The 19,121-nt window shown below is 35.8% G+C and overlaps 1 protein-coding gene across 2 annotated transcripts in view; it reads left to right on the plus strand.

The window, feature by feature from the left end:
• Positions 1-17,006, plus strand: part of Gpm6a (glycoprotein M6A) — a 310,213-nt gene extending 293,207 nt beyond the window's left edge. For both annotated transcript variants that reach the window (XM_055593583.1, XM_055593582.1), the window contains exons 4-7: positions 2,873-3,026; positions 8,657-8,733; positions 9,578-9,643; positions 14,841-17,006. In XM_055593583.1, the coding sequence (XP_055449558.1) occupies positions 2,873-3,026; positions 8,657-8,733; positions 9,578-9,643; positions 14,841-14,993 (450 nt within the window). In that variant the 3' untranslated portion in view covers positions 14,994-17,006. The remainder of the gene's footprint in view (positions 1-2,872; positions 3,027-8,656; positions 8,734-9,577; positions 9,644-14,840) is intronic.
• Positions 17,007-19,121: the final 2,115 nt, after the last annotated feature.

Here is a 19,121-nt window from a genome sequence, read left to right on the forward strand (position 1 = left end):
TCTTTCTTTCTTTCTTTCTTTCTTTCTTTCTTTCTTTCTTTCTTTCTGTCTCTTTCTTTCTTTTTCTTTTTCTGTCTTTTTCTTTCTTTTCTTTCTTATTTCTTTCTTTCTTTTCTTTCTCTTTCTTCTTTCTTCCTTTCTGTCTTTCTTTCTTTCTTTCTTTTCTTTCTTTCTTTCACCTCCAAGAGGTGGCCTTTTATTTTCAGCACTTTATATATATATACATATATATTATTAATTACACTTTATTCACTTTGTATCCCTTGATAAGTCCCTCCCTCCTCCCCTCCAGGTCCCATCCTCCCTCCCCCTTCTTCAAGCATGCTCCTCCCCAAGTTCACTGATAGGGGAGGTCCTCCTCTCTTTCCTTCTGATCTTACTCTATCAGATCTCATCAGGAGTGGCTGCATTGTCATCTTCTCTGGCCTGGTAAGGCTGCTCCCCCCTCAGGGGGAGGTGATCAAAGAGCAGGCCAATCAGATTATGTCAGAGGCAGTCCCTCTTTCCACTTGGACACTAAACTGCCATGGGCTACATCTATGTAACCCATTTGGACACTAAACTGTCACGGGCTACATCTGTGCAGGGGTTCTAGGTTATCTCCATGCATGGTACTTGTTTGGAGTATGAATCTCTGGGAAGACTGCTGTGTTCAAAATTTTGGTTCTGTTGCTCTCCTTGTGGAGTTCCTGTCCTCTCCAGATCTTACTATTTCCCACTTCTTACATAAGATTCCATGCTAATTGCCCAACAGTTGGCCATAAGTCTCAGCATCTGCTTTGATAGTCTGCAGGGCAGAGCCTTTTAGAGGCCCTCTGTGGCAGATTTCTAGCTTGTTTCCTGTTTTCTTCTTCTTCTGTTGTCCTTCCTCTTTGCCTTTCCGGATGGGGATTGAGCATTTTAGTCAGGGTTCTCTCTTTTGATTAGTTTCTTTAGATTTACAGATTATCTTATATGACATGTCTATATGAGTGAGTATAAACCATATGTTTCTTTCTGCTTCGGGGAACCCTCCTCCACTGCTGGTGGGAATGTAAACTTGTACAGCTGCTCTGGAAATCAATCTGGCTCTTTCTCAGACAACTAGGAATAGCGCTTCCTCAAGATCCAGCCATATGACTCCTAGGCATATATCCAAAAGAGGCTCAAGTACACAATAAGGACATTTGCTCAACCATGTTTGTAGCACCTTTATTTGTAATAGCCAGACGATGGAAACAGCCCCTCAACTGAAGAATGAATGCAGAAATTGTGGTACATCTACACAATGGAATATTAATCAGGAATGAAAAAAAATAAGGAAATCATGAAATTTGCAGGTAAATGGTGGGACCTGGAAAGGATCATCCTGAGTGAGCTGTCTCAGAAGCAGAATGACAAACATGGTGTATACTCACTCATATAGACATGTAATATAGGATACACCTACTAAAATCTTTCTTTCTTTCTTGTTTTACTGTCAGACTCATGTTCAGTGTATATTAACCTGCTCTGCCTGCCTTTCTTAGCCTTGGAAGTGTCTGTGCTTTTGCAGATATATTAATGTCTTTTTGCTTTGAAAACGGAATAATATTGAAGGTTGGGATAAATGTTTTCCAACAGCTATGTGAAAGGTTTTCTTAGTTAAGTGTAATAGAGATTTGTCGTTTTATTCTGCCTCTCCATAAAAACTGAAATGGTTACTAAATGAAAGGTCATTAGCACAAATGAAGTTAATTTTAAAACCATATTAAATCACTGATCACAGGTGCTGGCTGATAGTCTGATAGTCTCTTCGCTTAATGAATGTTCTTGAACGCATGATTGATTTGCATTGTTTCTTCCCTCATACATCAGCAAAACTAAGTTCATTTCAGTGTTTACAGGCTATCATTCAAATTTTAGCATATGAGGCACACCAGAATGCAAAACCACAATATTCATCTTTCAGAGTGAAATAATTAACTACTTTATTGAGTCATCATATGAGAAGTTTTTGTATTTCAGTAATGTAATTTATTTATGTCATTAAATAATGAAATTTAGCTGAATAAATCAAATACTATTGAGTATGTTTAAACATGTTCTTATTAAATTTAATAAATGTAGAACAATGCATGCCCTTTATTTTTTCCTTATTAAAATTTAAATAAAAACATATCGGCTATTTTGCAACCTTGGATGCACTTAATGTGCCATATATTGAAATACTAAGATTTGTTATAGACTTTCTTATGTATAATTACAATAACACTATAAGAGAATAGATCTTTGTCTTTTACTTTTTAAATAAATTGTAATATAGTGTGCAATGTAGCAGGTAGAGCATTAATGAAAGTTGAAGAGACATTGCCATTTGGAATATGCTTTAATGCTTAGCAGACATGTGTAACTTTTGCGGTGAAAGAAATGATGTGATGGGTAGATACAGCTTTACGAATTAGTCCTCATGTCACACAATACAGTGAGATACATCTATTACTGTGCATAATTTTGTATACCACAGTAAGGAAAAAGAAAAAAACCACACACATACAATAGATAATTATTCTATTTTTCTGGTAAATACAAGAAAAACATTGACCACAAACAATCAACTCTGTTTTAAGACTCAGAATTCTATATATCCATGAAGAATATCCTGTTCCTTTGATCAATAAATCAAGGAGAAAGAATAAGTTGACATAAAATATCGTGCTTTTTCACATATTAAGTCTCACGAAATGTTTATGGGGAAAATTCTCAAATTCTTATATTATAATCCCTAATGGCTCTTTTGTGCATTTATGCACCAGGGTTCTAGAAGCAGTGTGTATGTGTTTCAAAGCTTGACAGCAGGGCTGTTTTGCAGTAGCTTACATGCTTTTCTTCCTCTTTGTTCTCCGTGTTGCAGTTTATCATGCTAACATACCTCTTCATGCTGGCCTGGCTGGGAGTCACAGCTTTCACCTCACTGCCAGTGTACATGTATTTCAATCTGTGGACCATCTGCCGGAATACCACACTAGTGGAGGGAGCAAATCTCTGCCTGGACCTTCGTCAGTTTGGTAGGTAGATTGTGGATCAGTCTCCAAGTAAAAAATCACTTTGAATAACTGCCTCTAAAATACTGTATATTGCCCTGGAACCACCACGTACATTACCTCAGAGATAAATTTATCTGACTAGGCAGTTCAGGGAAGTCTGTACATTTAAATAGGCGGGAATTCAAGAGTGAATGGAAATTGCTATCATTATACATACACATTCATATTTGAATATGCTATAAAATTTCATTTCTGGAATTACTGGGTCAAAATTGGTTTTCTTTTTCTAATTTTAAAGCCCCTTTTAAGTTTAATCTTATATCTGTGTCCTAATTTCATTGATTCATTATTAAATGTATAAATTGAGATAACTAGTAAGGAGATAACCAAGGAAGAGATACTTCATTGTCCTCTAAGATGGGAAAGGAAAACCTGGTATTGAATATAATGAAGTTAAAGGATGTTAGAGAAGCAGAAAGATGAGAACAGAAAGAAAATAATCCTTCTCTTGTTTTGTTTTTCTTGACATTTTAAAGACTGAACCCTAGGGCCTTATTCCTATTACAGGAAAACCCTACCATGTGCTACACTCTAGCCCTTATTTATTTTTATTTAAGTCTTAAACCTCATGAATCAGTAATTATTATTCATACATACATACATAGGAAAATCACTTATAATGTTAATTTACAACATTATAAATTTATAGTTTAATGTTTCATATTATTTACATTCCTAGTGCTAATACATACAAAATAAATGTTAGTATGAAAAAAGAAATTAAAATTCACATAGAGGCCTGGAGAAATGGGTCAGAAAATAGTTAAGAGCACTAGTTCTTCTTCCAGTGGACACAGGTTCAATTTCAGCACATATTGACTAAAAACTGCCTGTAAGTCCAGTTCCAGGGAATATGATGCCTTTTCTGGCTTCTGAGGGCATTGCACACACATAATACATAGACATCCGTATGAAAAGAAACAAAACCAAAAACAAAACACTAATGAACATATTTTTAATGCATGGGGTTTTTTTTGTCAGTTCATTTTTTTATTTTTTGAGACAGGGTTTCTCTGTATATCCTTGGCTCTTCTGGACCCGCTTTGTAGACTAGGCTGCCCCTGAACTCACAGAGAACCACCTGCCTCTGCCTTGGCACAGTTATTTTTTTATGTGCCATTTTCCAGCAGTATTTTTCTTTTGTGTAACTCATTATTTCTCATGTACTCAAGCTTCAATTGCTAAGAGTATTAGGATAACCATGTGTATATTATGTTAAGTGTTTTTACATGTTTAAACATTGAATTCCCACAATTATGTATAGTAGGCAATACTTTCATTTTCTTCTATAGATAGTAAAACTGTAGACATCCCTATCTCCAGTTCCAGGAGAATTAAAGCCTCTTCTGAAATCCATGGACACTATGCATGCACACGGTACACATACACAAATGCAGGTTAAATACTCATTAACATAAAAGAAATAGGAATTATTTTTTAAAAACTGAATTCATATTTGTCGATACTCTATGAAATGATCTCTATGAAAACTTCATCACACCTCAAGCATACTAGAAATATTTTTCTAGAGAATGTAGGAAGTTTATTTGAAGATACTACAGACAAATAGGGCATAGTATAGCTATATTTTTGCTACAAAGTTCCAAAAAAGGCCTTACTCTCCTCCTAGATGAAGTTCTGAGACTCAGTGTATTATGACACAAATTTGTGGGGGTGGGCAGGAAGATATCCTCTGTATGTGAAGTTCTTGGCTAAAGGGAATATGAACTGTTCCTTCTACTGAGGGTGTAGTCTAGGAATCAAAAGGCTTGTGAACAAGCATGAAGGAAATCTACCAAGTAGACGACAGCAAAACAGTTGCATGAAAACCCAACCCTCAATGCTTCATTTTCCCCCTGCTAAAATAGAATTTTTTTGTTGTAAACTCATTATTATTATTATTTATAATTTATTCACTTTGTATCCCAGGTGTAGCCCCCTCCTTCATCTTACCCTCTTTCCCTCTTCTTCCCTTGTCCCTATCCCCTAGTCCACTGATAGGGAAGGTCCTCCTCCCCTACTGTCTGACCCTAGCCTATCAGGTCCCATATGGCTGGTTAAGTCACCCCCACCAGGGAGAAGTGATCAAGGAGCAGGCAACCAAGTTCATGTCAGAGACTGTCTCTTCTCCCCTTACTAGGAACTCACATGGTGACTGAGCTGTTTATGGGCTACATCTGAGCAGGGGGTCTAAGTCCTCTCTATTCATGGTCTTTAGTTGATGCATCAGTCTGCAGTTCCTGCTGAACCCAGCTTTTTTTGTTTCTGTTGGTCTTCTTGTGGGGCTCCTGTCCCCTTTATGTCATTTGAATGCAATATAACCATCCTTTCATGGTTGACAGATAAGATACTGAATGCCTAATTTAATTTGGATTCCAGATAAACAAGTGATAATTTTTCAGTAGAAGTATGATCCATGATATTGCATGAGTCATAATTATACAGATATTATTCATTCTTAATCTGAAATTCAAATTAATCTGAGCCATATTAAAGTTATTTTTGTTAAACCTGTTAATCTTATTCTTTAAACCTTATTTACTGTTATAAAACTGCCACTACTGAACTAAATCAAGGGTTCAATGTCTTTCATGAATGTGTCTGTGCTTTCAATAAAACTTGACAGGTCCCAATCTTTTGATGGGAAATGTTTTTCTCTCAATGATATGGTAAAATAAAATGTGTGATGCAAAAAGTTGTAATTTCTTAAGCCAGGGGGAACCAGAAGGCTGTAGCTCTTATGAAGAAAATGAAACGAACCTGCAGGATGAAAAGATAATCAGCTATCTTTATAACACCACTGACTACCCAAACAAATGGGAAGTAAGAATGTAAATATAATGTACTACTCCCTTCTATCTCCTCCCATACAACCTGCCACCACTTGTCCTTTCCAATTTCAGGCACTCTTTTTTAAAGCTAATACTTTGAGAAGATCACTCAGTGTATTTTGGGTATATTCTCCTCCTTCCCCAACGCCCAAATCCACTACCTACCTACCCAACTCAGTGTCCTTGTTTTTTTTTTTTTTTTTTTAACCCATCTAGTCTAGTTCATGCTGACTATATACTATTGTGTGTATGACCAGCCCAGCTAGTAGGGGCATGGCCAACCTGCCAGAATCTTTACCCAGTCCTTCCTATCCCAGCAGCTTTCAGTTGCCAATAGCTCTTCAGGTAGGCATGAGGCTGGTTGCCTGCCTCCCCTCTCCATCCTGGGATTTTGTCTTCCTGAGATTGTTCAGGTCTTGTGTAGGATGTTATGGTTGCCACTTCTCCAGAGTTCCAGAAAGTTTGTAAGATGCCGAAAGAGTAGTGTTTTCACAAGCCAGTGGCGTTTTCTAGACACTATCAACTCAGAGTGGCTACCACAACATGAACTATTTTTAAAACCCATTGAGTCTGGTTAGTACTGTAACTGTGTACATGAGTCTATGGCCATCCCCTGGAGCCTGGTTGGCCTATCATAAGCTATATCAGAACAAACAACAACAACAACAAAACCCTAACTCTCCCTCTTTCAGCAGCTGTCAGAATTACTAATAGCTCCTCAGCAAGGAGTGGGACTTTGTGAGACCATTCCGTGGTGGGATTATTTTTTCAACCACAATGGAATTTTTGGCTGTCTGGGTATTCTGAAGGGTTTATAAATGAAGTCACAGCTCCTGTGAGTTCATATATACCAGCTCTTGAATGATATTGCTATACTCATAGATTTGTGACTCTCATCATCCATGAGAAAAGCTTTTCTGTTTTGTTTTGTCTTCAATAAATAGAGAGAAACAAAGACCCACAACTGGTCAACGTATAGAAAATAAGATATTGCAGAGTGTTCAACCCTGACTGCAATGTCTATAACACAGCACCTCTGGAAGCAGAAAGCTTGTGAAAGCCAGAAACAGTGGGTTACTGCAGGAATACAGTGTTTTCCAGACACAACAGGACAGTTACATATATGAACTCACAGGAATTGTAATAACATGCACAATACTTGTGCAAGCTTAAGGTAGACAAAATACCAGTGTGGTGAGGAGGTATGGGAATAAAGTTTCACCCTTGGCTATAGAGATATTAGCAATATATAGCCATTGAAAGAGAGGCAGTTCGTTTTCTTTAAGGGTGTGGTCCCTGGTAGATGCCCAGCCCCTGGAAGATGTCTGCATGCCAGTTTATGGCTACATACCAAAGAATATATATATATATACCAAAGAATATATACACAAACTGGATTTGAGTTTGAAAAAAGAAATGAGGACACAAAGTTCAGTGGGTAAGACTTTTGGCATAGTTGGGAGAGAGGGAGTAAATATGATCAAAATATTTTATGAAGTTATGCAAAAACTGATTATTAAAATAAAGATAAGGTTGTGTGAATATACATGTACACACTAAGACTAACGAAGGGACATCACATACTAAAAGGTTAGAGATTGAGATGCCTGTAACATCATATATTGTTATTTTACACGTGTATGTTTAGTGCTTCAGTAGTTCTCAAAAAAAAAAAAAAAAAAGAGAAAGTAAAGGCCAAATGTAATGTGAATGCAAATTACTTCCATGCCCTAAAAGGAGGTCTAAAGCAAGAGAATAAGAGCAAGTGAGATGACTCTGGGTAGAAAGATAAGAAAAGCACAACAACCCGAGTTCTATTTCAGGGCCCATATAAAAGTGGGAGCAGATAACCAACTCTGCAAAGTTGTCCCCTGATCTGCACATGTGTTCCATAGGAACATTGTGTGGTATGTGCACTGTAGGCACACATGCTCTTGTGCACACATCATATTCACATACAATAATAAAGATATTTTAAAATTAAAATCCTACTTCAGTCTACCTTGTTAGTGTGCCCCAGGGCTCCACCTTTCCCACCTTCTCAGCCTGAACACACCCAGATTTCTCTAATATAGATCCTGGGGATCAAACACAAGTCATTGTGTTTGCAAGGCAATCCGTTTATGACTGAGCAGTTTCCCTATGTCCTTGCTGCAACACTCCAGACCCATTGTGTGTTCAGGTGTGATGAGGTCTAGAAAGAGGTGTATTTGAAAATTCCTGCAGGTGATCCTTATGTAGCTGGTCCAGGATTCAATAGACAACTGTCAACATGAGTGGAATAGCCACTTCTTTTAATTCCTGATTGCTAATAGAACTGTTTTTATATCATTGTAAGAAGAGGGGCTCATTTGAGCAACACATCTTTGTAGATTAACGAAAGCCTTGAACAAGTTGAACAAATTTGATATACTTAGTACAGCCTGGGGCGCCATCACTAAAATAGATGTGATGTTTCCACCATCACGTTAATTAACCAAAACAATGAAGTGGCTACGATAAATCTAAACAACCCAGTTGTTAGATTCAATTTAGTCCTTATGAAAAAAAATGTTTTAATTGTTGAGATAGTTTTATATCTCATATTCATAATTCTCAACACAGTTATTATGAACAATAAAAGCTGAGAAATACTTTTTTTCCATTATAGCTGAACACATTTTAACATGAAAGTTGCTGAGGTTTAAACAGCCAAAAATTATCTTTTATGGCTCTTTCAAATATATTTAATGCTAACCTATAATTTTTGACATATTGTAGGGATTGTGACAATTGGAGAGGAAAAGAAAATTTGTACGGTCTCTGAGAATTTCTTGAGGATGTGTGAATCTACTGAGGTGAGCATTTCTTACACTTTGATTTTGTCAAAACTTTAGCATACATTTTGCTATTTAAAGAATGTAGTATAGCTTGTTAAGTTTCATCAGGACTGCCTGTATCCTCTTCCTGTGGCCTGGCAGGGATACGGGAGAAGAGGGAGGGAGGGTGAAACTCAAGAGAGTAAAGAGACAGAGCTTTAATCGTGATGTATAATAAATAAATTGTGAAGAAAAAAATCAAAATTAAAAAAGAAAAAAGAATGCTTTATAATTAAACATATTTTGATTTTTCCTGTTAGAGATCATTTTACTGCAGTTGTCTCATGCAGACTGTGAGACCAAATATAAAATCTATTTTACATACTTAAATCAAGTTATTCTAAATGTTTGTATTCTAGAAACTCATTTTTCTTAAGGTTGAAAATTATTATTATTATGGTTTATTTTTCAACACAGGATTTGTCTGTGTAGCCTTGCCTGTCCTGAGCTCGCTTTGTAGACCAGGCTGGCCTTGAACTCACAGAGAGCTACCTGCCCCTGCCTCCCCGAGTGTCGGGATCACAGGTGTATGCTAGCAAAGGCTGGAAGTTATAAAGATATATCACAATTTTATATTATCATAAAACTCTTAAAATTCATCATTTCAATGACATTCTTGTCTTTATAATGAAATTATAGTTAAATGACTCAGTCTTAATGATTTAAATGATTTGAAAGATAAATGCTATTGTTGATGAAATACATGACTTGTCTAGAGATCACACTGGTTAAGGATGTGCTAAGTCTTCTTTATATGTTAGTGGCCATTCTAATCTTTCTTGTCTATGTAACAGACTCACTTTGATTTTTTTCTTTTTGTCAGCTGAACATGACCTTTCACTTGTTTATCGTGGCACTTGCTGGAGCTGGAGCAGCAGTTATTGCTATGGTAAGCCTCTCACAGCTGAATGATTGACTTAGAAATTTGAATTACAAGCTACTTGCTTGAATACATTATTTCTCATATGATTTGCATATAAGAGGTTATTGTCAATATACTAAGAGGGGAGTCTAGGGATATGGATCGGTGGATAAGAGCACTGGTTGCTCCCTCAGAGGAATTGGGTTCAATTCCTAGCATCCACAGGGTAGCTTTTAGCTGGGGATGTGACACCTTATTCTGACTTCCAGACACCAACATCCATGTGGTATGAAGACAAAACACTCATATACATAAAATAAACATAAGTCTGATTTTTAAGCAGAGGGAAAAGAATTTTTAAAATATATTTATTGATTTATTTGGGGGGTAGAGACCAGGTGTGCCACAGGGTATGTATGAAAGTGAGAGGACAATTTTAGGTAATGTGTTCTCTTTTTCTACCACGTAGGATGTGGGATTTGAACTTAAGTCATTAGGCTGCAATCTCTTTAACTCACTGATCCATCTCACTGATCTGATAAGTTTTATTTATAATAGAGTATAGAAGATTATGTTAAAAAATGTAAAACATTCTTTTGAGATTAATTATCTCTGGTCAGTATCATACTAAAATTCTGAGTTATCATAAATGATTGACAGCACTATTTCTGACTTCTCCAATTTGATAATAATTTACCACTACTGTTTCTACAACTAAAAGCATATTTTTAAAAGATTTTTCAGCCATTTAATGTACTTATATGATTTATGCACAGTAACACATTCAAGATTTATGTGATAGTTCTTTTTACAATCTCATTTTCTACTCTCAATATAGCTATCATTACTATTTCCAAGAAATAGTTGAGGAATTCAAATAGTTTCTGTCCTATCAAAATATTGAAGCCTTCATCTGTAATTGAAGGCAGATTAACAAGGATTTGCATTAAAACCAGGAATTTCTCTATGCCATTATTTTGTATCCATGTTAGGCAGGACCACACTCTAGCAGAATAATCCCAAGAGGACCTTGACATCTTCATCCAGGGATGGGGAGCAAGAGCATGACAGCGGGGCAAAACTTCTTCCCAGGTTTAGAACTAGATGGTTCTAGATTTCTGGAAATATTTGCAATATGGAACTTCTAAATAAAAGTTGATGAACATATATATTACATAATTTGTTCTTTGTGCGGAAAGGCCAATCTACTTTCTAAGCGATTTTCAAGGATACAATACATAATTATTAACTATATTTGTCACTTTGGAGAACAGATCTGCTTATCATATATTCATTCTGTCCAGTAATTTTGGGTGCTTTGATCCAGATATTTCCATATTCTCCTTAAACCTTTGGTCGTTCTGCTTTCCACTGTGAGTTAGACTTTTAGATTGAGCATATGAATAGGATTGTGCAGTTTTTATTTTTGTGATCTTGGGTGTGTCCAAATATATAATCCAAGTATTAGTCAAGTAACAGAATTTTCTCCTTTTATCAGACAATATTATTACATTGTGAATTATATGATCAAAATTTCATATAAATTTGAGCACTTGGGAAAAATGTTTGATACACACATATTTTGACAGTATTTAAATTTTCATAATGTAATGAGCCATAGCATAGAATGTAAGAATATTATCCAAAGCACTTTCCCTCAATGGGATTACAGCTCATACTAAACAAAATATAAAATTTCATGAATGGAACTAGAAATGATCATCCTGAGGGAGGCAACCCAGAAGCAGAATGACACAGATGGTATATACTCACTTGTAAGTGGATATTATCCACATAATATAGGATAAACAAACTAAAATCTATAGTCCTAAAGAAGCTAAGCAATAAGGAGGACACAGGGTAAGATGATCAATCCTCATTCAGAATGACAAAGAGGATAGACATTGGAAATTGAAGAAGACAGAGAAAAGGACAGGAGCCTACCACAGAGGGCCTCTGAAAGAATCTATCCAGCAGGATATCAAAGCAGATACTGAGATTCATAGCCAAACTTTGGGCAGAGTGTAGGGAATCTTATGAAAGAAGAGACAGAAAGAAAGACCTGGGAGGAGACAGGAGTTCTACAAGAAGAACAAAAGAGCCAAAAAAAATCTGGGCCCAGAGGGGGCCTGCAGAGAATGATGAATCCACCAAGTACCATGTATGGAGAGTACCTAGACCTCAGATGTAGTCCATGTGCAGCTCGGGCTCTTTGGAGGTTTCCTAGAAAGGAGCTCAGGGGAAGTCTATGGGATTAACTCAGTTGTATGTTCTTTGTTCACTTCCCCCTGGAGAGGTAGCCTTACTAGGCTACAGAGAAAGAGGATCAAGACATTCCTGATGAGACCTGATAGGATAGGGTAAAAGATAATAGGGGAGGAGAACCTCCCCTATCAGTGGACTAGGGTAGGGTCTGAGGGAGAAAAAATGGAAGGAGGTGGGGCCAGGAGGACATGAGGGAGGGGGCTACAGCTGGGATACAAAGTGAATAAATTGTAATGAATAACTATTAGTAATAATAATATTATAAATAAAATTTCAAAAGAAATAGAATGTTCTAAAAATGGCAAAGCAAATTATAATTTTTCCTACATTTTGATGTCACAAAAAGTACAAGTAGGAGCTGTTAGTATAGCTCAATGGTAGAATGCTCGTTTAACTTTCAAAGATCTTGAGTTGCTCACCAACATTACAATTAATTAAGTTTTTGTTGTAAATTAACTAGATAAATAAACTACAATATTAACTATTTAAAATGGTTTTTATTATGTACTTTTCTAGTGTCAGTTGGCTTCATGTCTTTCGATGTTTTCCTTTTATTAAATTTTTTACTGAAATAGAATTACATCTCTTTCCTTATACTTTCCCTCCTCTATCACCTCCCAGTTACCCCCTTCAAACCGCTTGCATGCTCCCTGTCTTAGTTGCCTTTCTCTTGTAATGACAAAAGACCATGACCAAGGCAACTTATAAAAGAAAGCATTTACTTTAAAGGCAAACTTTTCCAGGAGGTTAGAGTCCATGACTGCCATGATAAGAGTATGGCAGTAGGCAGACAGGCATGGCATTGCAGCAGTAACTAGGAGTTAAGGGGAGGAGGTCCTCCCCTATCAGTGGACTAGGGGAGGGGCATAGGGAAAGAAGAGGGAGGGTGAGTGGAATGGAGATGGAGGGGGCTACAGATGGGATACAAAGTGAATAAATTGTAATAAATAAATAAGTTTTTTAAAAATTGAAAAAAATAAAAACAGTTGTCAAAAACAGAGAGAAATTAAAAAAAAAAGTTTACATCTGATCCACAGGCAGACAGGAGAGAGGAAAGCAGGGAGATAAGAGATTGTGAAAGAATGCTATTTGGGAATGGCAGGTACTTTTGAAGCCTCAAAGCTCACTCCTAGTGATACATTTCCTTCAGCAAGGCCACATCTCCTAATCCTTTCCAAATAGTTACATCAGTTGCAAACCAAGCATTCAAACACATGAACCAATGAGGGCCATTCTCATTCAGATCATAACATCTCTCCACTCCCAACTGATAGCCCATTTTTCTTTGATTATAGTCTTGATTATTAAGTTACTTAGTAATTTATTTTCTAATTGTTGAATAAAACATTCCCTATATTTTTAATCTCAAAGAAAGTACAACTTAATCATGAACTCATCCATCAGAATTTATCATGTTGAACCTTTCATTTCTCAGTATTGAAGACTGGACCTAGGGGCTTGTGAATGCTAGGCAAGCATTTGACCACTGAAGTAGACGAGGTGAGGGTTTAACTAAGGTGTTCAAGCTGACCTTGAACTTTTATCCAGGTTGACATTAAAGCTGTGAGTCGGCTACTGTAGCTAATTAAATGGCTGGAAATACTGGCCTGTACCACCAGATTTAGCTTATGTGATTCCTTTTTAAAAAACATAATACCTTTCTAGTTATTATGAATACATATTAATATAGAAGATCCATATGGCAAAATTTGTTCTATCTTGTAGTACCTAATGTCACATAAAGGCAATTAAAAATCAGTTGTGATTCTGTTGCTCTCCTTGTGGGGTTCCTGTCCTCTCCAGATCTTACTATTTCCCACTTCTTACATAAGATTCCATGCACTCTGCCTAAGAGTTGGCCATAAGTCTCAGCATCTGCTTTGATAGTCTGCAGGGCAGAGCCTTTCCGAGGCCCTCTGTTACAAGGTTTCTTTTTCTTTTTTAAAGATTTATTATCTGTACTGTTCTGCCTGCATATTTGCCTGCAGGCCAGAAGAGGGCACCAGATCTCATTATAGATGAGATATGGTTGTGTGAATTGAACTCAGAACCTCTGGAAGAGCAGCCAGTGCTCTTAATCTCTGAGCCAAAATTTGAACACAGGGGTCTTCCCAGAGACTCATACTCCAACCAAGTACCAAGCATGGAGATAACCTAGAACCCCTGCACAGAGGTAGCCCATGGCAGTTTAGTGTCCAAGTGGTTTACATAGTAATGGGAAGAGGGGCTGCCTCTGACATAATCTGATTGGCCTGCTCTTTGATCACCTCCCCCTGAGGGTGAAGCAGCTTTACCAGGCCACAGAAGATGACAATGCAGCCACTCCTGATGTAATCTGATAGACTAAGATCAGAAGGAAGGAGAGGAAAACCTCCCTTATCAGTGGACTTGGGGAGGGGCATGCATGAAGGAGGAGGAGGGAGGGTGTGACCATGAGGGGAGGAAGGGAGGGGCTTATGGGGGGTATACAAAGTGAAAAAGTGTAATTAATAAAATAAAATTTAAAAAAATTAACAAATCAAAAAAAATCAGTTGTGAACACAATTTCCTTGATAACTAGATACACAAGTTTAGAACTCCTAAGAACATTCTTCTCAGCACAATATGAATTCAAATCACAAACTGTGTAAGGGAGTATTTCTGCTTGTGCATTAAAGATCACAGACACATGAATATGAAGCATGCAGTCTTAGGATTTGGGTAAATGATAATAGCATAGACAGGAAGCATAATAGCCTTTATAATCAGTCTTGGATTATTTTAGAATTGGAAAAGAAGAGATATTTGGCTGAGTGGGGAATATCTTTTAGCCACAGTGTTCTTACCACACCAATGTTGTTTCCCTTTAAAGTATGAACCTTTCATGTATAAATATATAGTTTGGTGTATTTATTAGATCCTAGCAACAAAATACTGAGAGTGAACGGACTTCCAGTATGAATTATCTTGTCTCTGTCAGGTCCACTACCTTATGGTTCTGTCTGCCAACTGGGCCTATGTGAAGGATGCCTGCCGGATGCAAAAGTATGAAGACATCAAGTCGAAGGAGGAACAAGAGCTTCATGACATCCATTCCACTCGCTCCAAAGAGCGGCTCAATGCATACACATAAATATATTTCTCTGTTCCTTACCATTCAAATGCATTGGTGTTTAATTAAGGGCCATCCAACCATCCAACCTTTGAAAAGCAAACTGGGAGTGCTTCTCATCAAAGATATGCAGGGTGACTAATGAATCACCTGAGTGCAACTCTTTGCTGTTTAGCATTCAATCTCCTAATTTGTTGAATTGGAATAACCAAATCTCTTCTACAAGCTCCTGTTTGGTCTTTTCTTTTTCTTTCTTTCTTTCTTTCTTTCTTTCTTTCTTTCTTTCTTTCTTTCTTTCTTTCTTTCTTTCTTTCTTTCTTTCTTTTTAATTCTTCAACTACTTTGGTAGTTCTGGAAGATGAAAGATATTAACGTTGCAAAATGCAAGTATTTGTTTGATTTTTAATCACCTTCAACATATCACACATAACACTTTTTTGCATTATTTCTTATGTTTTGAAAAGAAAATAGCTTTTTATACTTTTTAGTTTTGATTTCGGTAACTAGTTTAACTACAGGTAACCTTCAAAGGGACCATTGTACATTACAAATAAGAGACAGAGATGGCATCAAGGTGAGTCTTCTTGATATGGAATCTAGTCTGGAGATCAGTGGCCTCATGTCTACAGGCCCTGGTTATTGTTTTCATCAATCTAAGGTGCAATTTCTAAATTTATAAGGGTAGGTCAAAAAAAGTGCTTCTTATCTTTGTTAACATTGTATTTTTTTCTTGATGTACTTAAAAGGTATTTCTCTGATTACTCATGTTTATGTTGTGAGCATGTAGAAACAGTGATGCTAATGCATGGCCAGTTGCCTTTCTAAGATTGTGACACCAGGCTTACCTTTTAAAGTTTAGTGTAGAAACAATTATCATGGAAATAACTACTGTGGACTGTTGGAGAATGATCTTTTTGTGATTTATGCAGTGGCTGGATTGGATCTTTTAATATGCTAATGTGGAAAATTAATTACCTTTATGAAGGTGGTATATTAAACATAAGCACACTAACCCCTCAAGACTTGTTTTACCTACTTAAAACTTTTCATGGATTGCACCTCTGTAAGCTATTTCTTAAAATGTGTATGATATATTTGAAAAGACTTCCATTAATATAATAGCTTTGCTTGCAGCCTTCCGATCTATGTTGGTTTACCTGTAGTGTTTTCTAAAGGGTGGTCACAAGCCACTATAGAATGTATTGTTTGGGGGCGTAGTGATATATTTGTGTTTTTATTTCAAGTAAGTCATTTTAACCGAATGTTGTTCATTCATATTCATTTATAAGAAGTACCTATATCAGACAAATTTTAAACAAAAAGCAATCTGTATTACTGGACCAAATTTAGTGTTTGTTTTAACCTTGACTCTCTTTTGATTATTTCTAATGCTACAAGAATGCTGTAAAGTGTCATTTAAAATAATGATGTAACCTGACAAGAATTTTGTCAGTGTATAAACCTAGGTAGTATTGTGCACTGATTTGACCATTGTGAAATCCTCCCTCAGTGTAAGTGCATTCCCAATAAACTTTATTGAGTGAAACAATCTTTGTACAACTACTAGTCATGCATCATCAGTAATTTTACAAGTTCTTGTAGTAGGTAGGGGGTATTACTAGCGTTATTTGTGGCATGATTATGCATTCTGTAATATTAATTTGGGGGTCTTTTGCTTTTTTAACACTTAGATTATCTTACCAGTTCAACGTTTTCTGATATATGCAGTATTAAAGTTATACAGCAAAAGTATTAACGGGCTTCTTTAAATTCTATATGATAGTGTTTCAGTTCTGTGTCTACAGTTTGTGATGATTTTTAAAACTGTCTTTTAAATTTATGTAATGATGTTGACATTTTGGCTTATGTTTCTGGTTTTAGAGTTTGTATTTTCACTGAGTGCTTTGTAGCAGGCATTAAAAGTAATCTGTTTTGTACATAAATGTGCCAACAGCTTGATGGTGGCGTTTTTGAAATGTAGAACAAAGTGCTTGCAAAATGTAATAAATACACTTGTGTACTTTGTGTACTTATTATTAGTTTCTGCAGTGTTTCTTGTTTGTCTTGTTGATTCCTCTTCTTGTGTGTGCAGTGTTTTCAAAGGCAGTAGATGCCATCTGGTGACAGTTCTTATTTCAGTTGAGGGGATCAGACATTTCAACATCTAGTAAAAAGTCTCTGTGTCAACATCCACTGGGAAAAGACTGAGGAACGGCTGATGAAAAAAGTCTTTGGGGGTTATTTTGTGTTTAAAATGTTGTTTGCCCAATTTTTTATGTTTTCTTGCCTGATTTCTGTTCTTTGTGCTTTCTCTAGGGTTTCACAGACTCAGAGAAAAACAAAAAAGAAAGACTAATGTAATTCAGAAACAACAAACAAAACGATTTCTTTAGGTTGCTTCTAAATATCAAGGTGAGAGCAAAAAAAAAAATGGAAAATTTTTCTAGAATTTTTGTTTTAGGTCTAAATTATTTTTCTTCTTATGGCCACAGTCACATAGATTTATGACATCAGAGTTACCAGTTAACTTCATAAGATACAGGAAATGACAGTCTTTATTCATGCATTGCTGCATATTACAACATGAAACTTTAATGAGCTTCCACTAAGGACATGTGCAGTGCAGAAAGTGTACCTGTACAACTACCTTAATTATATTTAAAATCATTTTTCAACATAATAAGACTTATTTCTCCATGAATCTAATACATGATGCTTAGATTTTTATGTCTCTCAGGGTTTATTAATTTTAGTACAGCAATGAGATAAATTGTTTTCAAAACTATCAATGCGAACAGAAGTTTTGTAATACGGTGTTTCTACTTTACCCGTGGGAAATCTGTTCTAAGATTCCCAATGCATATTTGAAACTGTAGTGTTAAGCCTTATACTCATTCTGTTTCACCTATGCTTATACATATCTATGATATTGAATCCATGTTACATACAATAAGAAATTAGAAATAGTAGTAATAAAAAGGACAGCTATAGCAATATATTAATTAAAATAATATAATCTCTCTTTTGTCTCCTCTCTCTGGCTCTGGTCCCTCCCTTCTCTGTCAACTGCGATATTGTTGGTAGTATGTTCACTGTGGCTATATGGACAAATGGGGAGTATGTGCCTTAGATTTCCTGAAAACAGCTGCAATGTACACTGTGGATACACTGGAAATGGGCGGTGTGTAAACTATGGGTACTGTGGACAAATGAGCAATATGTATGCTTTGATACACTGGTAATGTGTACTCTGTGGGGGATACCTTGGAGAAACAGATAGTATGGACACTGGATAACCTGAACATGTGGGTCATTCATAGTGGAACACAGATCATTACAGTAGTCATAACACAACTAAAAATTTATGGACTTCTGAAAATTTTCATTAATTTTTTTGGCTATGATTGATTATGAATTAACTAAAGTAAAACACCATAAAGAGAAGAACTACTGTATTATATTTTTCAAAATGTGATTACCATGGCAGTATATATTTTAAGGTTTTTTTTTGCAAAATCATAATTTAATTAGAACATTTCTTCCTTCCTCTTTTTCATTCCAAACATTTCCATATATCCTTCCCCACTTTTCTTCAAATTCATGTCATTTCTTTTTATCTAATTGTTATTGCAGCATTTTTTAATGAAGTATCCTTTACTTTTTATTTTAAGAAAGCTACAAAGCATATCTTTAAATTATATCAACATATAGTTAATGTTAATACTAAGGAAATTATTAATTTTAATAATAAAATATGTACAGGCCAACTTTAATTTGGACTTATAATGTATATTCATATTAAAAGGTAAAAAAGATTTTCTGAAAAGCAAGTAAATCTAATTCTGTTTTCATCTTAACAAACTAGACATAAAGAGGCTTATAGTGCATTTATTTTAAGCAAATGTATTGCTTAAATTGAATTATTTTAAGGAAATTTGAATTATACTATAGTATCATAAAAACATGCCTTAACATAGCTTACAATGTGTTAAGATAATATATCATTTTAAGCCACTGGAGGAAATCCGCATAAAATTCTACCTGTTATAATATAATCAACCATTACCAGCCTATATAATTAAGATACTGAATTTCTTAGCATGAAAATAAATATTAGGAGTTTTTCTATTATTGTTCAAGAATTTTGTT

The sequence above is a fragment of the Psammomys obesus genome, unplaced genomic scaffold (genome assembly GCF_907164565.1).
Source record: "Psammomys obesus unplaced genomic scaffold, mPsaObe1.curated_primary_1811, whole genome shotgun sequence".
Lineage (NCBI taxonomy): Eukaryota > Metazoa > Chordata > Mammalia > Rodentia > Muridae > Psammomys > Psammomys obesus.